A 26,635-nucleotide genomic window follows, 5' to 3' on the forward strand; every position below is an offset into this window, starting at 1 on the left:
ATTTTGATAAAAATAAAAGTAACATTTCACAGTGGTGTTTTTGTTATAAAAAAAGCAAAATGCAAAAAATGCAACTGGTAGCAATTCAATTGATTATTGATCTTTTCCAGTTCGGAAAAGTTTCCGCATGGCCGCCACAACTTTTTCATTCGATATGGAATAACATAGTATCTAATTTACCTTACTGAGATATCCTTTTTGTAAAAATGAGTGAACAAGTGGTGGTGCCATTATACGGAAAGTTATCCTTTTTGACAATCAAAATGAGATGCAAAATTTTACAAAAAACTAAAATAAAAGGCGGTCGGATACCCCAAGTTTGTCTAAATGGAGACAAGACAAAGAGAACAAGAAAAAGAAGACTGCAAAAGGTAGACTGAAATCTAACCCGTTCTCTTGCAGAGTCCCTCCCCTGTTGTACACCCATACCCACTTCAAGATCTCACACAAACTTGTTGATGTTGTCCCTTACTAAGTTTCAATGGCATGTCACACTGTCTTGGGCTCTTTCTTGATGTGCATATTGGTCGAAGCCAATGATGCTTTTTAATTAGAAGACGAATCCATCTGGACATTTTCGGTGTTGAAACTTTAAGTCGTCATTTGTCATTTTTAGATTAATTGTTATGATTATGTTTAAGTCTAACGTAATATTTATAAAGCACTAGTACCAAGTACCACTTCAACTTAAATATTGTAACCGTCAGTTGTCATTTTTAAGATAACTTGTCATGCCTACGTAATTTTAACGTAATATTTGTAAATCACTTGTACCAAATACCACTTCAACTTAAATATTGTAATCGTCAGTTGTCATTTTAAGATTACTTGTCATGACTGTAATTCTAACGTAATATTTGTAAATCACTTGATACCAAATACTACTTCAACTTAAATTTTGTAACGGCTTACATTAAAATACATTTTTAAGAGTCGAAGCAAAAGTTAAAATAATGGGGTTGGATTTTAAAATGTTCTCTTAAAACATTCAGTTGGTGGTCAATGTTTGATTGAGGAGTTTTTAAATAAATAATTTAGACTTACTAAATTCTTATTTAAACCTGATATCAAGCATTACATTAAATTCTGAATGTAGCTAACTTTAAATTGTAAAATAGCTATCTTTAAACTGTTTAATGTAAAAGACAACAATTTCTTTGTATAGTGTCAAATTCTGCTTGATCCTAGTTGTGTATAAGCCCGCTGATCAGAGTAAAACACACACATTTTACTTAAAACAAAATTTCGGCCGAGTGCGCGCTTTGTAGGCCTACTATAGGCACAAAAACCTATAGGTTCTTGTGTTCTGAAATAAACTAAAAAATAATCGCTTTCAAAGTATTTCTGTCCAAAAGACTTAAATGCATTCATTTGATGATTAATGTTGGATTGAGGTGTATTAAATAAATCATTTAGACAATAAATAATTATTTAATCCCGATATCAGCATTACATCAAACTCTGAATGTAGCTCACTTTATAATAAGCATAAATTACACATCAAATCCCATACATTTTAATGTAGAAGACAGTATAGATACTTATAAATGATGAGTGTCAAATACCACTTCAATCTAGTTTTGTAAAAGCGTTGTTTAGAGTTTAAAAAGGGGGAGGGGTGGATTCCTCAATTTTCTCTAAGAACAAATAATGAACTTTTAGCTTTGAAATAACCAACGTTTTGTCTCCACAGTTCTAGTTCCAAACGAACTTTTAGCTTTTAACTTTTCTATTGACATGCAACTTTCTTTTTGTCTTCAACAGATTGATACCTTCAGATAATGAGGCATAATCTACCAGTACATTAGCAGGACCAATCTGGTCTAGCTAGTGCCCAAGTTTGATCGCTAGCTAGACCAGCATGCACCTCATTCGGCAGTTAGCGCTTGCGCAATGGGTATTTGCGAAAAGGTCTCTGTCCCCCTTTGATTTCTCTGATGCACGACCTTGGCCCAATATTATAGAGCTGCTAAGCACAAAAATTTGCTTAGCATGACATATCTTCCTTGATAAAAACAGGATTACCAACAAAATTTCCATTATTGCATTTTGCTCTTGACTGGTATTTAATTTTGGTAATCCTGTTTTTATCAAGGAAGAAATTTCATGCTAAGCAAATTTCTATGCTTAGCAGCTCTATGAAATTGGGCCTTGAGGTGAGGTCTTTGAGGTCATGTTTAAGCTGCGGAGGCGATATCATAATAGGTCAAGTATCTGTGGTAAGGTTTTGTAAGCCTCACTTGGCTTCAGATGATGAAAAATGCTAACGTTCGAATTTTTTCTTTCAGATTATGGTTTCTTCTAAAGAACTGGTCTAACAACTGACATCTTCAGCCAAGGTGGTCTACCCGTAGCCCAAATAATAGTGACAATACTCTGGACACCCTTGATGGGGAGGGAGTCCTCGAAGCATAGGGAGTCCAGTGGTTTGTCACTAGTGATGGGGGTAGACTACCCGATCAGGTTAAAGTATCAGAGTAAGTCACAAGGAAAATCACAAATTCCTGCCCAGCCTCCTTCCTTGGGGCCAGGTCACACGAGGCAAACAGGCAACCAGTTTCAGGCAGGAAGAAAAGCCATTCAAATTTCAATGTACACCTGTTTTTCGTGTGGACAAAAAGCACTGTTCATTGAGTCGTGTGCTACCAAGTGGTCAGCAAGCATGTTGGCTGCCTCCAAGGTCACTTCGAGCTATGGATAAAGTCGACCATTGGGCAATTTTCGTGGTAGCCTACCTTGATTGCTATTAGGTATATTAAACCATGGAACATTGACTAGTGGTTGACAGAAATGATCGCCACTCGAACTTGCCAATAATGTTGCCTGTAAAAGTTGCATCATGTGACAAGGCTGTTGCATGCATTCCACCAGTTTGAACCTTTTTTATTTCTTCTTCTTCCACAGTCTACCAAGAACCCATTTTCCTGAAGCGGATGCTGTGGAAGGTGATTGTGCATTGCTGACTACACTGGGCTCACCGTAGATGATGAGAGTTTGGAAAAGGGTCATCAAGTGTTATTCTTAAATAACATCTCGCCAAGGGCCAAATTTCATAGAGCTGCTAAGCACAACAATTTGCTTCGCATGAAATTTCTTCCTTGATAAAAACAGGATTACCAACCAAATTTCTATTTGTTGCATTTTGCCCGTTACTGGTTATGTTTAGCTGTTGTTTACTTATCCTGAAAATCACGTGGAAATTTGGTTGGTAATCCTGTTTTCATCAAGGAATTAATTTCATGCTAAGCAAATTTTTGTGCTAAGAAGCTCTAGGAAATTGGGCGCTGATGTGACTATAGACGGCTGACCATCCAGCTTGTTTTCTGAAAAAGCATCAAGAAATTTTCATAAATTGTTGAATATCTCAAAGGACTCTCCATACTGTTAAGTCAAACACTGAGGTAGTCTAATTCCATAGTTACAACCAGCAGAATTTGCTCTCATTACTATTCGCAATTCCACAACATCAAGACATAACAGTCAACCAACCACAAACAAGCAAGCATCTCGATAAGTTGAACCTATTGCTTGTATTTCTGCAACTAAGCTAATTGCCCCATGCCCAAGAAGAATATGTCCCCCATTCATACGGCAAACTGTACAAACTACTTCTGATAGTGCCCTCTGTTGAAACGGAGCCCTCTGTTGAAACGGAGCCCATGTAAATTTCACATAATGGGGTACAGATACTCCTGGGACAGATTTCCCTTGGACACCCCCATTCTTGAAACACTACTCAGCTCGTCTTGCAGTTAGTTATCAATGCAGAGTAACTTAGTGACCAGGTACTTGTTTATTTTTTCCTCTTTTCAGCAGTCTTGTGCAGTGATGACTACAGCCTGAGCTGTTGCGATGTGCATTGGTGGAGGACACAGCAGAAAGTCAACAACAGACTGCAAGGTATAGTAACTTTGAAATAGTTTGTTGGCAAAGTTTTCTTTAAAGTTCATCCGCAAGTTTTTAGAAATAAAAGACTACTCTCAAAATCAATCACTTGTGAGAGTTTAAAATCGTCAAGTAAAACAAAATTACATTCATTCTTGTTTTTGTTTTTTCATTTAACAAACACAACAATCTATAGTGGAATCTTCATTGAGATCGGAGTTTACGTTTTGATTGAAGAAAAACAACAAAAAGCAAACAAAGAAACAGACACCCCAAAAAAAGCAATAACCCTAACAAACAAACCCACGATCACTGATCTGTGTAGGTGCCCGCATGCAAGGGACTTTTGTGATCGGAGTTGGTAGCCATTCTCGCCCTTGCATGTGACCAATCATCCGGATATTTGATCCTAATAATATTAAGACCCTAACAATGTTTATAAAAAGTAGCCTTTGTAATTGAAAATCCAGTAATTTTCTCCCACAGTTTGAGACACTTTGATGTTGAGGCTAACCAACGCGTTTTGGACTGTGAACCCATCTGAGGACTGCGTCAACTCTAGCCAGATGATCACAAGGTGAACTATTCAAATGAGCTCAGCTGGACCATGATGGCGCCCTACTGACTGCATGATGACACTCGAGGAGAAGACTATCTAAGGGCCTTCCAAACCTCGGCTCGGGCTCCGGCTCTGGCTTCAGGCTCCGTTTGATGTTCGAACCACAATGCTCCAAAATCCTTAAAACAAAGCCAATGGCAAGCCGGAGCCAGAGCCCGAGACGAGGTTTGGAAAGGGCCCTTAGTTTAATGCTTACTATAGTTTAAAGGAACACGTTGCCTTGGATCTGTCGAGTTGGTCTTTGAAAATCGTTCTGTAACCGTTTGTTGTAAAATGTATATGGTTAGAAAGATATTGTAAAAGTAGAATACATTGATCTACACAAATATGCCTCGAAATTGCACGGTTTTCTTTTTACCCTGTCGACTAACACAGTCGGCCATTTATGGGAGTCAAATTTTTGGCTCCCATAAATGGCCGACCGTGATAGTTCGCGACGTAAAAGGAAAACCGTGCAATTTCGAGTGATACTTGTGTGGATCATTATATTCTACTTTTAAAACATCTTTCTAACCATATGCATTTCATAACAAACGGTTTCAAACGCTTTTAATAGACCAACTCGTCCGATCCAAGGCAACGTGTTCCTTTAAGTAGTTCCCTGACTCCGTCAAAATCCAAAGCCATATTGCAACTCGGCATTCAATCCATTAAATGCATCAATTGTTGACTGCGTGTGTAAAAACCTGGTTGTATGTTGACAAGCTTGGCTGGCTTAACATTATGTAAAATCAAATTGGCACAATTGCAGTATCGGTTTCTTTGGATTTTGACGGATTCAGTGTAGTTTGTACTTCAAGACAGTCCCCCTGATTCAGTCAAAATCCAAAACCAATTGCAACTCTACATTTCACATCGGTTGGCTGCAAGAAATGTGTACACCTGGTTTATGAAGCCAAGCGGTGCCTTTTCGGGGACAATCAATCAATCAATTAGTAATAATTCCCCACATTCAATTGCAACATACATTTGGATTTTGATGATGGATTCGGTGTAGCTACGAAATTAAAATAACTTTAAAGGTGATACAGCTTTCCTAAATACAATGTAAAGATCGGTGGAATTTTTGTTTGAAAGCATAAAATAGACAGAATGTATGATTTTTTTAATATACATTGTATGCTTGACTAGAATGCGAACCCTCACCCATAACAACATCACCATAATCTTTACACTAAATACTAACTCATTAATCCTAACTCATTAATCTTAAGCCCAATTAACTTCACTAGTCCTAACTAATTAATCCTGTATTATTTGCACTCACCGTGTTTATAATGGAACTTATGCACTGACGTCATCTTAAAGTTGGTGATGACAGTGTTAGTAATGCTCCCATGTTTAGACTCGGCCAATGAGCTGCAATCTTTTAGCTGAGGGCGCCCTACTGAAAATATGACGTCATGCGCATAAGGTCTATTACACACTAACCTGAGCACAATTCAACCCTCACACAGTGTATACGAGTTCAATGACAAATCTTTTTTTTATACGTGCATTTTGTATTAGCTTTCAAAGCATCTTGTTACAGCCAAAAGCATTACTTGAATTATTGCCACGTGGTAAAATTATGTTCATTTTATTTTATTGTGCGCGGTTTGCAAGTTTGGCCCGAGTAGTTTTTGAAATGTAACATGAATTATTTTTGTTTTAAATAAGTTAATGTATAGTTTAAATAAACCGATGAATTAAATCATGTAAATGTTAAATGATGTATTTATTTGTGTATTAATGTACAAACCCATAACTCAGACACAACAAAGGGTGCAAGTCACCGGGTTGCCATTTTGGGATTTAAGTTGCATGTTAAAGACACTGGACACTATTGGTAATTGTCAAAGACTAGTCTTCAAAGTTGGTATATCTCAACATCTGCATTAAATAACAAACCTGTGAAATTTGAGCTCAGTCGGTCGTCGAAGTTGCAAGATATTAATGAAAGAAAAAAATATCACCCTTGTCGCACCATGGTCACACGAAGTTGTGTGCTTTCCGATGCTTGATTTCGAGACCTCAGATTCTAAATCTGAGGTCTCGAAATCAAATTCATGGAAACTTACTTCTTTCTCGAAATCTGCGTCGGAGCTGTTTCTCACAATGTGTTATACTATCAACCTCTCCCGCCCCATTACTGGTAATCAAGAAAGGTGTTATGCTAATAATTGTTTTGGGTAATTACCAATCGTGTCCTCTGCCTTTAATAACAGTGAGCGTGTAAATGTATTGGTGTGTCCCATAAAATGGCGCACTCCACGTTATCATACATGGTGATACTGACTCCCAAAATGGCACAACCAAGATTAATTTAATGATGACGATCGCTAAGATCAATATCTAAGGGTGCGTTCGTTTAGCTTCCCTGGGTCGACCCCGGTGCGTGGCAGTTTTTTTTTAACCAGGGCGCACGTTATTTTATGCATTATGTTGAAGGCTAGTCTTTGAAAATATTACCAATAGTGTCTACTGCCTTTAATGTAAATCTGTGGACATTGTGTTTTTTATAAGAAAAAAAAGTAGATAGACCCTTAAGGTCTTTATAAACAAAATAGCAGAGAATTCACATTCTTGATATCCCGAATAAAAAAACACAAAGGAAGAATTTTAATCGTGTGTATTTATTTTATCTGATATGTCATTGTAATTTATTTTCCTTCGCACAAATTTCATTCGCACTAATTTTAAGAGTCCCACGAATGCACACAGACCTCGGGCTCAAACCTCTCAAATCGTAATTTCTAAACAAAATAGACAGGCTTTCAATGTACATAGCTCATTGTGCTCGCTTTTATTGCTTTTCTGATGATGATCAAAGGTTATAGCAGCTTGTTAAACTTAAGTAGGATCAGAAACTTCAACCATTACGTCACAGCCCATCATAAACAAACTATGGGTGCGTTCGTTTAGCTTCCCTGGATCGACCCCGGTGCGTGGCGGTTTTTTTTTACCAGGACGAACGTGGGTAATTATCTGCACACACTTGTCCTGGGAAAAAACCGCGACACACCGGGGTCGACCCAGGGAAGCTAAACGAACGCACCCAATGAGTGCGTTCGATTAGATTCCCCAGGTCGACCCGGTCTGCCCCGGTAGGGCTTACCCCCTTGCAATTTTGTCTGATTTCAGGCTGACAAGTATTACCCCCTTCCGATTTAATATGATGATTTTACCTACATTTCATCAACAATGCAAGACTTACCTTTGGCCATTTTATTTTATTATGGCCCAAGTTCATCACAAATTAAATTGTATCTGTTTTAGCCCAATTTTATCAATCGAAATTTATCTGACGCAATGCTCCATGCTCATTTTTTTTTTTATGAGTCATAAAAAATAATTGTCTCGATGCAATTTGCGGTGATCGAAAGTTGGGCACGGTGATAATAATGTTTGGTTTCCAAACAATAAAAGGGCTGTTTCTTGTCCTGGCAGTTGTTTCTAAAATTCGCCGCTCGTTCAACTTAAAGTTTTACGCCGTTGATGGCGCCATTCTTATTATAAAAAAGGACGATTACGAAATAATTTTCGATTAGCCTGGTACCCAGCTCGAATCAGTATACTATCAGTTAGACATTGATGAGCGATAAAATTACCAGACTATTATATCAAATGACCCGCAAGCCAGACTACACATGTGCATTCCTTACGGTGATTTGGTCGTGATCCCGACGTACACCGCCAACGCACATGCAGGCCCTTAACACACGCGGTGTGTGTGCATTTAATTTTACACGTGGAGACTAGACGGGAAGTTACGAAGGACGTAAAGCGGCACAAAGTGAGGGGATTTTTGGACAGATAATTTCAACATTTACCCAAAGTAAATGCCTTGTGAAACGTACAGAATGGATGAGGATTCCATTCAAGATGTTGGAACTGGTGTTGAGAAGAAGAAGTTGAAAATTAAGAAGTCTAAAAAGCAGAAGGTAAGTGAAAATGAATGAAGACTGTTCGATGTTTTAATTTGACGTGCGTGATATGCATGCACTGACCACATGGATGGCTTGCGTATGGAGGGTTCGCCATGCAGGCAGGCAGCCAGCCGGTTGTGCCAGACCCACGATGATCACCCCTGAACATGAAATGGCAAACGTTTAGTAGAGTCGGTGGTAAAACTAAAAAGGTTACTTGTTAGTACAGTAGCCCAGAATCACTTTTTCATTCTTTATTTTAATTTGGATAACTTTCCGTATAGAGCCACCACTTTTTCACTCATTTTTACAAAAAGGGATATCTCATTGAGGTAAATTAGATACTATATTATTTCATATCGAATGAAAACGTGGTGGCGCCATCCGGAAACTTTTCCTTTAATTTTTATGATGATTTAAAAAAAAAAAAATTAAAAAATGGTGTCTTATTCTCTTATTTGCTCAAAAATTTAGTAAAGTTTTGCTATTTGTTTGTTAATTAAAGTTTAAAATAATGTTTTGGTAAGGAAATGAATAGATTGAAAAAGTGGCAGTCAGATAGTCACATTTTCCCTATAAAGTTTACCTCATGAGAGAGATGTTCCTTTTTCTAAAAATGAGTGTACACAAGTGGAGGAGCCATACGGAAAGTGATCCGGAAAAGTTTCCGTATGGCGCCACCACTTTTTCATTCGAAATAAAATAATATAGTATCTAATTTACCTGATTGATATATCCCTTTTTGTAAAAATGAGTGAAAAAGTGGTGGCGCCATACGGAAAGTTATCCAGTTATCCTTGCAATTGCCTACTACAGTCGTACTTAATCGCAACATGATCAATTTTGTTATATCAGAAAGAGCAGCCTGCTGGTGAAGAAACGGATGCAGTCGTCCAAAACGGCCACACTTCTGCTGCCAGCAGTCCTGAAGCTGTCACCAAAGACAAGAAGAAAAGTAAGAAAAGAAAGCAGGACTCAGACGAAGGAGGAGAGGATGTGGCTAATGTTATTGTTAAGAAGAAATCCAAGAAGGTTGCCAAGACTGAGGCCAAAACGGAGAAACCGGAAGAACCGGAGGTAAATGCAGCAGGGTGCAACTTAATAGCGGGTGAAATCTACAAGACTGCTGGTCTTGTCGCGGGTGGAATCTTCAAGACTGCTGGTCTTGTCGCGGGTGGAATCTTCAAGACTGCTGGTCTTGCCGCCAGTGGAATCTACAAGACTGCTGGTCTTGTCGCGGGTGGAATCTACAAGATCGACTGCTGGTCTTGTCGCTGAAAGCGTTTTATACTTGACCTGACCAGGGGTTGATTTTTCACAAAGAACTTAGGACTCCTAAAGAGATATCACAAACTTAAGGGTAGTCTAAAGTTAGGACTAACTCGTCCTATAAGATAAGACTAGTCTGAACTTTTTGTGAAAAATCCACCCCAGGGGTTGATTTCACAAGGATAGTCCTAACTTGGGAGTGATTACAAACTCAGGGATCGTCTTAGTTAACTCATGATAAGAGTCTAGTCCTAACTCTTTAACTCCTTGTGAAATCAACCCTTGAATTTGTTTCAGACTTAAGGGGGGAGGGATTCAGTCATCATTTGATCGGCCCGGGGCTAACATATCGAGCCCTCATTGTTCATTCCAGTGTTAGTTTCAACCCCTAAAATGTCAGAGGTTAAAACTGTGATAAGCCTAAATTACAGGAAGGTGCTCCAAATACTTCTGAATGTACAGACCCAGGGTGACACTTGAAATTTCTGTCTCTTTGGTTTGTTCAATCATTTGTATTTTCGATGTTTATTCCCAGTTTGCAGTTTCTCACTTATGTAGTGAACTGTATTGGTTGTCTCGTGCATATTAAATTGAACAAACATACCAGTTAAAATCAAGAGTTTTTGTTAAAGCTACCACACAGAGCATATTTAGTTCCAATGACATCACCTATTTCATCACAGTTTTAAAATTGTTGTATTAATGAATTGATTGTTATTTTTGTCAGATGTCAAAAGAGGAGAAGGATGGTGCATTTGAAAACTTCCGCGTCTCTGCCAAGACAATTCAGATTCTCAAAGGTAAAGAAAAGTGTAACTCAATAAAAGTTGATTTCAAAATCAAATTTATCAATATTTTTTTAAATGTTGTTCTGATCAATCTCTTCGTTGTTTTTTTTAATTATAATTGATTGTTATTTTTTTTTTTTTTTTTTACAGCCCGTAAGATCACCTACCTGTTTCCTATCCAAGCAAAGACTTTCAACGATGTTTACGACGGTCATGATGTAATAGCTCAAGCGCGTAAGTTGACATTAAATCTTGTCTTCACAAAAGCAAACATTCCTATCCCCCTCCACCATTTCACCCTCCGAACCGTTCCCCAAGCCCCTTCCCCTGCCTTCCGTTCGAACTGTCCATCAACCCGGGCCCTTTTTACCCACACCCTCTAAACCTTTCAATAATTTTACCCTGACCCCCCTTCTCCCCAACTTACCGCTACTGCAAACCTTTAATTAATTCCATTAATTCCACTCTGGTATTTTTAACCGAACCTACCCTCTGAACCTTATTGCCCCTGCCCCCAACCTTGCCCTCTTAACCTCAAAATACCCATCCCGTGCCCCTTTCCCCAATCTACCAAGTGAATTTTGTTATTCCACCCTACCCCTACCCCCAACCTATCCTTTGAACCGTGTAGTAATTCTGCCCTAGCCCCTCCCCACACCTACCATCTGAACTTGATAATTCCACCCTACCCCTGCCCCAACAAACCTTCTCATCCACATGTACCCATCCCTAGAACCCCTTCTCCCAACCCAACCTCTAAACCATGATTTACTCTTTCCGCGTTACAGGAACCGGAACTGGCAAGACTTTATCCTTTGTCCTTCCACTCAACGAGAAACTTAAGGACATACCTCGTAAGAGTGGACGTCCTCCAACTGTCATGGCCCTCGCACCTACCAGGGAACTAGCCAAACAGGTCAGTCAAGCTCATTTGTATCCCATCGTCCTACTTCAAGGGTTTGGGTACTTTTTGTTCAACTCAAAACACAAAAGTCCACAGATTTACATTAAACTTACGTGGTTTAAAATAATGATGGTAGAAAAGCTATTACTTGCTGAAGTGCTGTGGCTTTTGAGAACTTAATTTAATATAAACAAAAATTTAAAAATGGATTGTTATGTAAAACAGATTGAGGCGACTCCTGAAAACATTTCTCTGTGATTTTTAAATATCAAACAATTTTATAACTTTAAACTATTCGTTTCTATTTAAAGCAATTATGACAGTATCTGAAAATATGAAAAAGAAGAGGAAAACAGAAAGGTTGATGGTGAACTTAAGAGTCATAGTTCTCAATTCCTCTCATGTTTTTTTTTAAAGGTGTGTGAGGAGTTTGAGGCAGTGAGCCCATCGTTGACGACATGTTGCATCTACGGTGGTGTGGCGTACTGGCCACAAGAGTCTGCTATCCGTAAAGGCATCGATGTCTTAGTCGGGACTCCAGGGCGCGTCTTGGACTACGTCAGAAAGCGTACCCTTAATCTGTCCCAGCTGAAGCACGTCGTGTTGGATGAAGTGGATCGTATGCTTGATATGGGATTCACTGAGTCTGTAGAAGAGATCCTTTCAGCGGCTTATAACAAAGGTAACTTGTCTTTAACTGATGATGACTAGAGCAAGCTATTCGAAACGTTGAGACCAATTTAAGAACTCACTACGCGGCAGTGCCGTTAACAGTAACGATCCTATAAGCTAAAGTAGTAGTCCCAGCCAATTTTGTATACCTTCCGCCCGGGTAGTAGTTCAATAGCAGGACAGTTCTTTATCAGAACTGAGAAGTCTCCTGAACAATCCGATAAATCTACTCCGCGATAGTAGAATATATACGTGTAGCAAGACACTTCTCTAAAGAACAAACTCTACCTGGCAAGTAGATACACACATGGTGTTACCGCAAACCAAGAATATATTGATACCTCACCATGCAATGCCTCAAATCCTATACAGAAAAATATTGCTTACTATTTTCCCCTTAGCAGAAATTAGCAGGATACCAGTCACAAATTGTACTTGTAACATGGTGGTTTGGCAAGTAACCTTACTCTGGTAAGCATAATTTTGCTGTGCTAAGCTACTTTTTTTAGCTTAAGCAGCGCTGTGAAAGTGGGCCCTGTTTCTAGAATAAGGGGGACCCAAATCCGCAAGCCATTTTTCAGGAATGTTGACTTTCATCCAATCTTACCCCTGCAGTAAAGCCAGCTGACGGCAAGACAGCGGACGGCAAGCCAGCCGTAGGAGCCTCCGCTGAGACCCCGGAGCAACTTGGCAACCCCCAGACACTGCTCTTCTCAGCCACAGTCCCTGACTGGGTTCATAAAACGGCTCGCAAGTACATGAGGACCGACTTGAGGAAGCACGATCTGGTCGGGTCGCGGACAGACAAGACGGCTACAAACGTCAAGGTAAAACTTTTTCTTTTAATTTTCTGGTGGGTTCAAATCCTGGTCATGACACTTGTGTCCTTGAGCGAGATGCTTCAAGCTTATCGTTGCTTCTCTTCGCCCAGGGGTATAAATGCAATGTTAGAGGTTGATATGTGTTTGAAAAAGCCTTCTGAGCAACATGACAGCCTGGGCTGTATACTCCCAAGGGAGCTGAGAAAGATTACTTCAAATGTTTTTGGCCTAATGACCAGGGCACTATTAAAAGAGCACATTGATGCATTATTGTAAAATGTGCTATATAAGAACGAAAGAAAGAAAAAGTTTTCTTTTGTACCAGTTACTCCTCGAGTCGGGCAATACTATTATTATCATTATTTTAATAATGATTATCTTAAACGTTTTGTTTATATATTACAGCATCTTGCAATCTGCGTCAACTACAAAGACCGCCCATGTCTGATCAGCGATGTGATCCGAATCTACAGCGGAATCAACGGCCGCATTATGGTCTTCTGCGAGACTAAAGCTGAAGCCAATGAACTATCAATGAACCCAGCGATGAAGGTCGATGCTCAAGTCTTGCATGGTGATATTGCGCAAAATCAACGAGAGATTACACTCAAGGTAAAAAGTTTGGAGGTTTCTCGTATAGTTGTTTCTCATTTCAGGTATTGTCGGGTTGGTGTAGTTGGTATCTTTCCTTGTCGTCCGCCTTTAGAACTCTCGTTCGAATCCCGCAGGGGTACTATGTGGATTGGGTTTAGGTCGCTAGTTTCTTCTGTGTTGAGTTCTGTTCCATTTCTCTTGGGTTTAACGTTTAATCTATAGGGATGGGAACAATTGTAATAGACCACATAGCCCATTTTGTGTTTGATCTTATTTTAAGTTTAAAATAAAATAACGACTTTTTGTTTATTCATCCTACTTATTCAGAGATTTCGTGAGGGGAATTTTCAGTGTCTCGTCTCAACGGATGTTGCTGCGAGAGGGCTGGATGTTCCAGAAGTTGATTTGGTGATCCAGTGCTGTCCACCACGGGTAAGAATATTGTCATTTTGATTTTGAGAAACACTCGTTTCCCTCCCTTTTCAGGCATGAAACTTTTCCTCGGATCAGCTGACTTCCTCTTTTTATTTCCTCTTTTTTTTTCAGTTTTACTATTCAAAATTGAAAAATACTATACAATATACTATATATATTTATTAAAAAAAAAACTCAAAACTCAAAAACTCTTTTGCCTCATTTATATGGACTTTTAGCTCTGTTGTTTACGTAACTTTTTAACGTTTGTAATTTGCTGTAATTTTTATGGAATTTTGGTGTAATTCTAACATCCGGGGATGGCAATAAATTATTATTGTTTACATTAAATGTTGTTCATGTTTTGATTTTGCAGGATGTTGATTCGTACATTCATCGATCGGGACGGACGGGCAGAGCTGGACGATCTGGAATTTGTATCTGTTTGTACAAACCAAACGAAGAGAGTGAACTCAGAAGAGTTGAAACTCAGTCTGTGAGTTTACTTTTTTGTTTTTTTTTACTATTGTTTAAAAGCTGCTGATTGATCTAATTAAAGGGTGTATGTACTTTTTGTAGGACAAAAAAACACAATGTCCACAGATTCACAATAAACGTACACAGTTTGAAGATAATGATAGTAGAAAGCTTCCCTGAAACTATTACGTGCTGAGGTGCTGTAGTTTTCGGGAAATGAGTAAAACAATGTCATGAAAAAAAATTTTGTCTCATGTAGTGCTGGGCGAATAGTGAAATTTTGGTATTCGGATACCGCTGGCCAACTATCCGAAATTAACCGGATATTCGAATAGTTTTTTTCGCGGCTAGAGGGCGCTTATTAAAAAATAATTAACAATAATTAACAATAATTTTTTGTGCCGCTAGAGGGCGCTGTTCGTTTGTGAATGAGATCTTATGGGCGGATTGATATTAGTTTTAGACAGTGTCACTCGGTTCGTTCATAAAAATAGCCGGATCGAATTTAAAGATGGCGATTTGCTGTTTCTTTTGATCGTGATTGACTCTACGTGAAGGAAAACTTTCGTAATCTTTAAACAAATTACGTCAGAAATGTCATTGTTTTAACTCTTCACAGAGGTGAGCATAGTTAAATACTTAATATATGCTGTTTTATGCTGTCTTAATAAAAGTTTCATAAGGATTTAGACAAAATATTCTTATCAGTTGTCACCCGTCGTCCGCGGATATTTGGATATTAAAGAATATCCGGTTACTTGGTTGTAATTACAGAACTATCCAGTTTATAAATGGCTATTCGCGCCCTATGCGGATATCCGGTTAAGAAAAAAAAGGCATTCGTTGTATGTTAGAGTATATTGTGGGAATGCGTTGTCTGAAGCTTGAGTTGTAATCCTGACCTACAATCACAGCCATATCTTGTTTGGGCCCCCGCCCCCTGTTATATGTTAGGTCTCACAGGGCGGTCTGCGCTCCAACCTTCTGTGGGGTACTGAAGGAGGATTTAATGTTTATTGCCCAAGCATTTTGACGGGGATTGTAGCTCCACATTTCAAGTTGTGTAGGCTTCATTTTGAAACGTTTCTGTTTTGAAACTTGGTGTGACTTTGGTTGATTTTTCTTATTCACTAGGGAATGAAGTTCACCAAGACAATTCCACCTCAACCGGCTGACATCATCACGGCAAATTCCAAGGAGGCGGCGAAGTATGTCCCATCTTTCCTTCTCAAAGAGACTTCTGACTTCTTAACCTTGAATTTTTCTCGGAGTGGGCCATTTGAAGTCTCATGAGTATCAGCGTTTGAATTTTAGGCCAGCATGAATTTTGTCTACTTTCGTTTGATTTCTTGTTATTTGTTTTCCCTGAGAAGACCTGAAATGTCCATTAGTGTACATCTACGTCAGCCCTTGTACTCGATAAAACATTCCTACTTTTTTTCCAAACACCACATGACCCATCTCTGATTTGCATTATGTGTTCAGCAATTAAACTGATTCTATCTTATAATTTATTTGTACCCTTACACCATAGTGAATAAGCACTTTATTCTCTCCTTAGTTCGGTGAAAAAAATCCACTGGCTTTAGCCACTGGCTCTAGCTACTGGGCTAGCTCGGTGGTATAGTGGTTACGACATCTGCTCTAGTTACGCGAAGGTCAAAGGTTTGAATCCCACCAGCGATTTGCCTGTGGATTTTGTTCACAGAGCTCGGAAAAGAAAATGGTGCTTTAATAAAGCCTCTATACATATCGATGTAAAACCCGGTTCATACTTCATGCGAATGCTTTGAAGGAGTTTAAAGCACAAGTCAACTGACGCAAATTATTTGTTACGCATTCATTCGCAGAAAGAGTGAACTGGCCTGAAGTGTAGATACCAATTATAATGTTTATCCCGTATGCAAATTTATCATCCATTAATACTTTCATAATTTTTTTTCCCTTAAAGAGTGTTGGACGCAGTACCAGCCGGAGTCGTTAAATACTTCAATGTTGCAGCCCAAGAGATCTTGAAGGAGAAGACACCCGAGGAGGCTCTAGCTGCCGCTCTCGCACATATCTCTGGAGCTACTCTACTCAAGACGAGGTCGCTGATCAATTCTCAACAGGTAGGTGTAGTGATAATATTGTTAAACATTTCTAGTGCGCCATGTCTGTCAATGTGTGCGTTCGATTAGCTCTCCTGTGTCGACCCCGCGGTGCTCATTTGGGTGAGCCCTGACAAGAGCTAATCGGACGATCACACTCACCCTCTCGTGGTGATGCCATGCACCTCGGGCAAGCCCCAAGTGACCCACTCCACAAGCAGGGCACTTGGGGCTGACCTGGGTGAGCCCCTGGAATGACGTCAAAGCTATTCGAACCTAACGGGGGGGGGGGGGGGGGTGATCCTGGGAAGCTAATCGAACGCAACCGATGACGCTAAAATGGACGAGAAATCTGCTAATACACAAGACAACCAAAGATTTGAAATCTATAGTATTTTGTGAGATGTGTCTTTAATTGGTAACGTGTATCTGCTTTTAGAGTGCAGAAGCATATTGTTTATCTTGTTGTTGACGGTTTGGGATCATTGTTACAATGTTTTGTGTTCCTTTGCTGTTTCAGGGTGTGATTACCTACATGCTAAAGACAAACTATCAGATGTATAACGGAGGAGACGTCCTCAAAGCCTTAGGGTTCCACGTCTCCCAAGATGTCAAGAATGAAATTCGCGATGTGCGAGTCTGCAAAGACAGAGTGTCCGCTGCAATGGATGTGCCACAACATCTTGAGAACAAACTCCTGGTAAGAGCAAAAAGTCAATTTTGGATCTTAATTTTTTCTGTCGTGGAGATTATTTAAAGCCATTGGACAGTTTCGGAACAGACATTTTTTTTAAAGTTCACAGATTTACAAATAACTTACAGGGTTTACAGAAGGTAATGGTGAAAGACTTCTCTTGAAACATTATTCCATGAAATGCCTTACTTTTTGAGAAAACATTAAAACAATATCAGTTCTCGATATCAAGATATGTCATGACACGGCGAAATGTGCAGAAACAAGGGTGGGTTTTCCCATTATTTTCTCCCGACTCCGATGACTGATTAAGCCTAAATTTTCACAGGTTTGTTATTTTATATATTAGTTGTGATACACGAAGTGTGGGCCTTGGACAATACTGTTTTACCGAAAGTGTCCAATGGCAGTATTTGATTTATGGCGATATCTCAAAAACGCAATTACCTTTTGAACTGAAACTTTCACAGCCTAGTTTGTGTATATTATCTTTATTTAGATGTAAGATTAAACTATCAAACAGTAGAATCGTCATGAATCTACACTCAACTGTAGATTCTGCTAGTGCAATCTATCCACTACTTTTTTTCCCTCTCTTATCTTTAAAGGTACTGTACTGAATGCTGTACACGTTTGGTAATTACTCAAAAATCATAAAACCTTACTTGGTAACAAGCAACAGAAAGCTGTTGAAAGTATGAAACATTGTGTGAAACGACTCCCTCTGAAGTAACATAGTTTTTGAGAAAGAAGTAGTTTTCCACGAATTTGATTTTGAGACCTCAGACTTAGATTTTGAGGTCTGGAAATCAAGCATCTGAAAGCACACAACTTTGTGTGATAAGTAGGGCCACTGATTTTCCGTTTCAGAAAAGTGCAAATTCCGTTTGGCAAAAACATGAATTCCGTTTCAGGCCCAAAAAATTCCGTTTCATGTTTTTTTAATTAGATAAAAGGTTGTTTAATACCCAGGGACACACTTATAAAAATCAATTTGAGATAAGTTGCACTGTTGACTTCGTAAAATGTTCATTTGAACTGACAAATTTCAAAAAAATACTTTTTTTTATAATTGTGGATTATTTTGTATACTGCTGTTCTAAAAAGGTTGCACTGTGACTGCAGTATCAATGCACATGATGTGATAGACTTGATTCCAAGTCTAAAACTGCAGTTGATTCTCTGCATCAGCCACATTGTAGGCTAATGACAGGAGTGTATCCACAAGAGGGCGCTGTTTCAGCATGATCAAAGACTTGGGAACAAGTCTATGGACGTGACCATTCTCCATCCACAAACAAAATGTCAGCCATTTTGTTTTCGCTTTGGCGACAGAATGTTGACAGTTTACGGTTTTATTTTAAACCTTTCCGAGATGAAAAAACATTGTATGTGTTCTTATAGATCATAGGTAAGCTAGTTTGTGTATTATTGTTGGTAAAAGAGAGGGAGAAAATGCAATTTGGGTGAACAAAAAATGTTTAAAACGTGCCGCGAATAATGCCCTTCGCTTAACCATGTTAACAACGTGTGTACATCATGTGTGTAAACATTGAGGATGGTGTGAAGTAGAACAGAATGATCCACGGTTACGATCTCGTACTTTTTAATGGTCTGATTTCTGATGCCTTTTTAGTTTAACAAAAAGAATCTTAATAAAAAAAGCAAATTTCAATAGTTTTGGCGTCAAGAAAAGAAAAAAAAAAATCAAATTTTCTGAAATCCCGTTTTCCGTTTCAAAGGGCGGATTCCGCGAATTCCGTCCGTTTTCCGCGATCGCGGAAAATCAGTGGCCCTAGATAAGGGTGTTTTTTCTTTCATATTTATCTCGCAACTTTTACGAATAAACGAGTTCAATTTTTCACAGGTTTATTATTTTGTGCATATGTTGAGATACACCAAGTGAGAAGACTGGTCTTTGACAATTACCAAAGGTGTCCAGTGTCTTTAAATATATTTATAATTATTTCATTTTATTTTTCTCTATGAATAGAAACAATGGCAGGATTCTCCAGACTGTACGTTAAGTCCGGCAACGGAGCTTCCCGATCTGGTACCGGCCTCAGGATCTTACGGAGGCGGCGGTGGTGGTAGACGGTATGGAGGAGGAGGAGGAGGTTGGGGTAGACAGGGAAGGAGTGGTGGTGGTGGTGGGGGTGCACGATGGGGAGGCGGCGGTAGAAGTGGTGGTGGTGGTGGTAGAGGCGGTGGTGGGAGAGGTAGGGGCGGAAGGAGATGGTAGAAGATGGTCAACTGATAACAGGGCCCAATTTTTATAAAGCTTGTAAGCAGAAAGTTCTGCTAAGCAAATTTCTTGGCTATTGGCAAGAAATGACCGGGGTTACCAGTCGCAGCAATGGTAACTGTATGGTGTTCTTGCTGGTAACCTATTTTTGCTAAGCAAACTTTTCTTTGTGCTGAGCAATTTTTTTAAAGCTGTTGAGCAGAGAGTTCTCTTAGCAAATTTCTCTGCTAAGCAAGAAATGACCAGGATGCCAGTCGCAGCAATGGTAACTGTATGGTGTTTAGGCTGGTAACCTATTTTTTGCATAGCAATTTGTTGTGCTTACAGGCTTTATGAAGTTGGGCCCAGCTTGATGACTGAAAACAGTATTTGGCTATTACGACTATTGTGAACAGGCGTGTGTAAAGGCCCTTCTGGTTCGTGTTCTTTTACAATGGTGTCTCGACTGGGATATGTAATTTCTCAGAAATTATTTTTTGGTTACATGAGTTTTCTCGTTGAGACGTTAAATTTTCTTGAAAGAAATTAAATCACAAAAGGGAGAAAGAAATGGTCCACATCATGTCAAAGTTTGTTGAAGTGTTTCTGGTGATTCTGAGATACGTGAGTAAACCTGAAACTGGGAGGGTTGGGGTCAACATCCAGAAGCCGATCTTAGGAATGATCACGTCTGTCCAGTCTTATCCTTATTGAGTAGACGTTGACATCCTCATGTAATGTTTACCTGTATATATAACCATAATATCTTGTTCTAGTTTTACATAGTGAGATATATGTATCGTATAATAAGGTTCAATTGGAAAGTTAAGTTAACGCCCAAATTAATGTAAAAATTAAACAAACATAGGAATTGAGAAAGACTTTGTGAACACTTAAAGGTTTGGTTTTCAAATTAAAAACCAAGTAATTGTGGATGTCTGAAGCCAGGTTCATACTCCATGCGACAGCAAATGCTAAGCGAATTGGCGTATGCAAACTATCTTGTATGCGCTCTTTTTCAAATTTTGGGCAGGGAAATTCGCTTAACTTTCGCAATTCATGTAAGTAAGACGGTTCAAAAGTAATGACTACATTTTTGCATTTAAAAATGCTATTTAAAAAATGGTTTGAATGTTTCTAAATAATTTGTGAGAAAATGTTTCAAATTTTCCCACATAAATTTAAGAATAATGTATTGTATTCATTTTTTTGCTTTATTTTATCACTTGTTAACAAGCGTTTTAATATTATTTTATCTTTTAAACTACTCCTTGTTGGTTAATTTGATTACGTTGTAAAATTGTAGTAAGAAATTAGTATTTTCTTTTATTTACAATCTGCTTGGTTTAGAACAAACAATTCTGTACATTTCATAGTAATTATAGATTAATTGTAATGTCATCATTTTCAGTTGTACATGTAAATACGAACGCAACCAAAAACATTGCACAAAAAGCTAACGACAATATTACCAAGTAACATTCAGTCTGTTGAAGAGTTGTGACTTTCAAAAATCAATTTCGCAGTGTTGGTGTGATCAATTGAAGTCTAGATTATTAAAACTAAACTGTTCAGGAAAATGTAGGGGGATAAGTAAAAAAGATATGACTTTGTATTTAAGTAATAAAACATTAATTAGAAATCAATTGTGTGTGTTCGTGAATAATATAACATGTAGTGTTGTGTTTAAATTTTGGGAAAATAAACAATTAATTGTTGTCAAACAATAAATAATTATGGAACGGAATAAGAGTTGGGGTAAGGGTTAGTCTCTACTCTCAAGAAGTAAGTGCTCGATATTGGATAGTGTACTACACTCGGTTGTAAATCACAACTTATGTCTTGAGCCCCTTTCACACGAGAGCAATTCAGCAAGGGTCCCTTGCTAATTTGTAGCATGGTTGTAAGATTTTACAAAATGCACCTTGTGTGAAAGGACAATAATTTTTGGAGTGACCAGGGTCCCTTTTTTGACGATCTTCCTTACCCGCTCATTTCTGCCCTTGATAACACTTTTATTCGTCAACAGCCATTTTCATGGGTTTACGAGTTGAAGATCGGTTGTGTGAAAACCTTTTTTTGCAATAAAAATGTTCGGTCAGCAACACACACTTGGAAATAGCGCGGAGGTAGAAATACATGTACAGATATTATGTAGGCTGATAGGGTCCTACCTAAATACTTCCTTGCCGTTAACTCGTCAGCTCGCTTGGTGCCGTCAACTCGCCGTAATGCAAGACTCGTTCATTTTAGAGTAAAACTGGATGAAACTGCAAGACTCGTTCATTTTAGAGTAAAAATTGATAAAACTGCAAGACTATAGCCCTATGATTTGTTCGTTCATTTTAGAGCAAAAATTGATAAAAATGCAAGACAACAAATGCCTTGTAATTTTTTCGTTCATTTTAGAGAAAAAATTGATAAAAATGCAAGACTTCCTTATTTTTTTGTTCATTTTAGAGTAAAAATTGATAAAAACGCAAGATGATGCCTTGTGATTTTTTCGTTCATTTTAGAGCAAAAATTGATAAAAATGCAAGACTATAGCCTTGTGATTTTTTCGTTCATTTTAGAGCAAAAATTGATAAAAATGCAAGACTATAGCCTTGTGATTTTTTCGTTTATTTTAGAGCAAAAATATATAAAAATGCAAGACTATTATAGGCTTATGATTTTTTCGTTCAATTTAGAGCAAAAATTTATAAAAATGCAATTTTATGATTTTTTTTCGTTCATTTGAGAGCAAAAGTTGATAAAAACGCAATTTACATAGTCTGGCCACGCCTTCAATTTGCAAATGTCCTAGACCTTGGTGAGCACAGGACATGGTGAGATCCGGAAATCAGAGAAACAGAGCGCACGCTAGCGTTCGTTCATTACAAGCGTGTACAGTTTTTGCCGTGCATAATCGGAACGTTGGTTGTGTGTGACCACGCAACACCAATGGTCTAGGAACCTAGACTAACTCTAACCCCCATCCTAACCCATAACCGCCCCCGTACCCCCACCCCAACCCCCCCCCCCCCCCCCCCCCTCACCCACACCTAATCCTAAGTCAACACCAACCCCTAACTCGGTTGCTCAATTTAATGGTTAGGCCCGTGAAATAGCTGACCCACATTTCTTAACCCTAACAAGTGAACAAATCACAAGGGGTAAAGCCAGCATTTTTGAGCCAAAATTTGAAAATGATAAATAACCAAATTGCTGAAGAGCAGAGAGAAAGTCCTAGTAATCTGTTTCGTATATCATTCGTTTTCTCAAGATATATTTGCTCGATTTTTAAATTCAAATTGCCTTTACAAAACACTGTTTTCATACTTCATAAAAGTATAAACAAAAACCTATATTCCGTTTATAGTATTTAAAATTGTTTACTTAAATTTAAATTGTCATTAACTATTAAAAAATTCATGTAAAATCATATGTGGCACCGTAGCTACACGAAGTATGTGTTGGATTGGGATCTACGTGACCCGGGTTCAATTCCCGCATACGTCTCTTTTCTTTTTGCTTGGACGCAGTGAGTGAATGATATAAGTAGTATAAAAATCATCTCCAATCACCAGCGGGCACTGTGGCGACATGGTGTACTGGATAGTTCAATTGCGTGCTATCCAGAGCTGGGACACCGGTTCGAATCCCGCCCGTACCAAGAGGGACATGACTTTTACTGCTTGCACCAGTAGTGGATTGGGGTCCGTCATGTCTATCCCCAAATTAGGTGTGGATGAAGATATTCCGTGTGGGAGAGTAAAGGAGGGACCGGGACTGGCAAGTCCCTTAAGGGTTCTAATGGGTGATCACCACGCTGGTTTCGATCAGACTTTGAGTCCCCTGAACGCCTGGTCGTCACTCTGACTAACTCTTTGCAAAAATTTGCTTTAATTTTATACCTCTTTTTGTACACTGCGATGGGGGGTCATTCCAGTCCAGCATTAATTGATATAAGATTTGAAACCCCTGTGATTTTGTTTTTAGTTTTTTTTGCTCAAGTTGGATAAAAACTGCTGCGAATTTTTAATTTGTTGGCTCAAATTTGCATGCTCATACATACCCCTTGTGTTTTTTTATTTTATTTTTTTATTCTTAAGGTCGAATTTGTTTCTAAAAAAGCTGGACTTACCCCTTGATTTGTGTTCTTTGGTTCAAAATTTGTTAAATCACAAAGGGTAAGTCCAGCATTTTGTTCCAATTTGCACTCCAAAATGAAAAAATCACAAGGGGTAAGTCAAGCAACTTTCTCCAATTTGACCTCCAAAATGAAATCACAAGGGGTAAGTCCAGCATTTTTTATCCAATTTAAGCTCCAAAATGAAGAAAAATCAGAAGGGGTAAGTCCAGTATTTTTTATCCAATATAAGCTCCAAAAATTAAGAAAAATCAGAAGGGGTAAATCCAGTATTTTTTTATCCAATTTGAGCTCCAAAATGAAAAAAAAACACAAATATGTATATCAATAAATGCTTGAATAACCCCCTCGCAGGCTATAAGCCTTGTGAACTTTTCAAATTTTGACGAAAAAGTCACAAGGCCTTGTGAACTTTTCAAATTTGGACAAAAAAGTTACAAGGAAGCCTTATGAACTTAACAAATTTTGACGAAAAAGTCACATTTGAACTTTTCAAATTTTGCCGAAAAAATTACAAGGCGCCATGTGACCTTTTCAAATTTGGACAAAAAAGTTACAAGGCAGTCTTATAACTTAACTGTGACTTTTTCGGCAAAATTTGAAAAGTTATAAGGCTTTATAGCCTTGTGGCTTTTTCGGCAAAATTTGTTAAGTTATAAGGCTGCCTTGTGACTTTTTCGTCAAAATTTGAAAGTTCACAAGGCTATATTTATTATAGCCTTGTGACTTTTTCGGCAAAATTTGAAAAGTTCACAAGGCTATATAGCCTTGTGACTTTTTCGGCAAAATTTATTAAGTTATATGGCTGCCTTGTGACTTTTTCGGCAAAATTGGAAAAGTTCACAAGGCTATAGCCTTTTGAATTTTTCGTTCATTTTAGAGCAAAAATTGATAAAAATGCAAGACTATAGCCTTGTGATTTTTTCGTTCATTTAAGAGTAGAGCAAAAATTGATAAAAATGGAAGACTATAGCCTTGTGATTTTTTCCTTCATTTTAGAGCAAAAATTTATAAAAATGCAAGACTATTATAGCCTTATGATTTTTTCGTTCAATTTAGAGCAAAAATTGATAAAAATGCAAGACTATTATAGCCTTATGATTTTTTCGTTCAATTTAGAGCAAAAATTGATAAAAATGCAAGACTATAGCCTTGTGATTTTTTTCGTTCATTTTAGAGCAAAAATTGATAAAAATGCAAGACTATTATAGCCTTATGATTTTTTCGTTCAATTTAGAGCAAAAATTTATAAAAATGCAAGACTGTAGCCTTGTGATTTTTTCGTTCAATTTAGAGCAAAAATTGATAAAAATGCAATTTTATGATTTTTTTCGTTCATTTGAGAGCAAAAATTGATAAAAACGCAAGACTATAGCCTTGTGATTTTTTCGTTAATTTTAAAGCAAAAATTGATGATGCAAGACTATTATAGCCTTTTGAATTTTTCGTTCATTTTAGAGCAAAAATTGATAAAAACGCAAGACTATAGCCTTGTGATTTTTCGTTCAATTTAGAGCAAAAATTTATAAAAATGCAAGACTATAGCCTTGTGATTTTTTCGTTCATTTTAGAGCAAAGATTTATAAAAATGCAAGACTATAGCCTTATGATTTTTTCGTTCAATTTAGAGCAAAAACTGATAAAAATGCAAGACTATAGCCTTGTGATTTTTCGTTCATTTTTGAGTAAAAATTTATAAAAATGCAAGACTATAGCCTTATGATTTTTTCGTTCAATTTAGAGCAAAAATTTATAAAAATGCAAGACTATAGCCTTGTGATTTTTTCGTTCATTTTAGAGCAAAAATTGATAAAAATGCAAGACTATAGCCTTATGATTTTTCGTTCATTTTAGAGCAAAAATTGATAAAAATGCAAGACTATTATAGCCTTTTGAATTTTTCGTTCATTTTAGAGCAAAAATTGATAAAATGCAAGACTATAGCCTTGTGATTTTTTCGTTCATTTAAGAGTAGAGCAAAAATTGATAAAAATGGAAGACTATAGCCTTGTGATTTTTTCCTTCATTTTAGAGCAAAAATTTATAAAAATGCAAGACTATTATAGCCTTATGATTTTTTCGTTCAATTTAGAGCAAAAATTGATAAAAATGCAAGACTATAGCCTTGTGATTTTTTCGTTCATTTTAGAGCAAAATTTGATATAAATGCAAGACTATTATAGCCTTATGATTTTTTCGTTCAATTTAGAGCAAAAATTGATAAAAATGCAAGACTATAGCCTTGTGATTTTTTCGTTCATTTTAGAGCAAAAATTTATAAAAAAGCAACACTATAGCCTTATGATTTTTTCGTTCATTTTAGAGCAAAAACTGATAAAAATGCAATTTTATGATTTGTTCGTTCATTTTAGAGTAAAAATTGATAAAAATGCAAGACTATTATAGCCTTATGATTTTTTTCGTTCATTTGAGAGCAAAAAATGATCAAAAAGCAAGACTATAGCCTTGTGATTTTTCGTTAATTTTAGAGCTATAATTGATAAAAATGCAAGACTATAGCCTTGTGATTTTTTCGTTCATTTTAGAGTAGAGCAAAAGTTGATAAAAATGGAAGACTATAGCCTTGTGATTGTTTCGTTCATTTTAGAGCAAAAATTGATAAAAACGCAAGACTTCCTTATTTTTTCGTTCATTTTAGAGTAAAAATTGATAAAAACGCAAGATGATGCCTTGTGATTTTTTCGTTCATTTTAGAGCAAAAATTGATAAAAATGCAAGACTATAGCCTTGTGATTTTTTCGTTCATTTTAGAGCAAAAATTTATAAAAATGCAAGACTTCCTTATTTTTTCGTTCATTTTAGAGTAAAAATTGATAAAAACGCAAGATGATGCCTTGTGATTTTTTCGTTCATTTTAGAGCAAAAATTGATAAAAATGCAAGACTATAGCCTTGTGATTTTTTCGTTCATTTTAGAGCAAAAATTTATAAAAATGCAAGACTAGAGCCTTGTGATTTTTTTCGTTCAATTTAGAGCAAAAAATTGATAAAAATGCAAGACTATTATAGCCTTATGATTTTTTCGTTCAATTTAGAGCAAAAATTTATAAAAATGCAAGACTATATTGATTTTTTCGTTCATTTTAGAGCGAAAATTTATAAAAATGCAAGACTATAGCCTTAT

The 26,635-nt window shown here is 37.4% G+C and overlaps 1 protein-coding gene across 1 annotated transcript; it reads left to right on the forward strand.

The window, feature by feature from the left end:
* The first annotated feature begins 8,212 nt into the window (after positions 1–8,212).
* On the forward strand, positions 8,213–19,468 carry LOC117303602 (nucleolar RNA helicase 2-like). The gene is made up of 14 exons (XM_033787812.1): positions 8,213–8,427; positions 9,268–9,489; positions 10,409–10,481; positions 10,620–10,703; positions 11,258–11,385; positions 11,791–12,055; positions 12,661–12,872; positions 13,272–13,478; positions 13,788–13,892; positions 14,251–14,370; positions 15,486–15,559; positions 16,303–16,462; positions 16,962–17,141; positions 19,129–19,468. The coding sequence occupies exons 1-14, from the start codon at positions 8,326–8,328 to the stop codon at positions 19,375–19,377; spliced, it is 2,181 nt and encodes a 726-aa protein (XP_033643703.1). The 5' UTR covers positions 8,213–8,325; the 3' UTR covers positions 19,378–19,468.
* The last annotated feature ends 7,167 nt before the right edge of the window (positions 19,469–26,635 follow it).

Source organism: Asterias rubens, chromosome 20 (genome assembly GCF_902459465.1).
Source record: "Asterias rubens chromosome 20, eAstRub1.3, whole genome shotgun sequence".
Lineage (NCBI taxonomy): Eukaryota > Metazoa > Echinodermata > Asteroidea > Forcipulatida > Asteriidae > Asterias > Asterias rubens.

Bases quoted from the DNA above. Each gene is read 5' to 3' on its own strand.
- LOC117303602 (XM_033787812.1), top strand. From the start codon at position 8,326: ATGCCTTGTGAAACGTACAGAATGGATGAGGATTCCATTCAAGATGTT. The intron at 9,490-10,408 runs GTAAATGCAGCA...TATTTTTGTCAG, and splicing joins AGAAACCGGAAGAACCGGAG to ATGTCAAAAGAGGAGAAGGA. The intron at 13,479-13,787 runs GTAAAAAGTTTG...CTACTTATTCAG, and splicing joins AACGAGAGATTACACTCAAG to AGATTTCGTGAGGGGAATTT.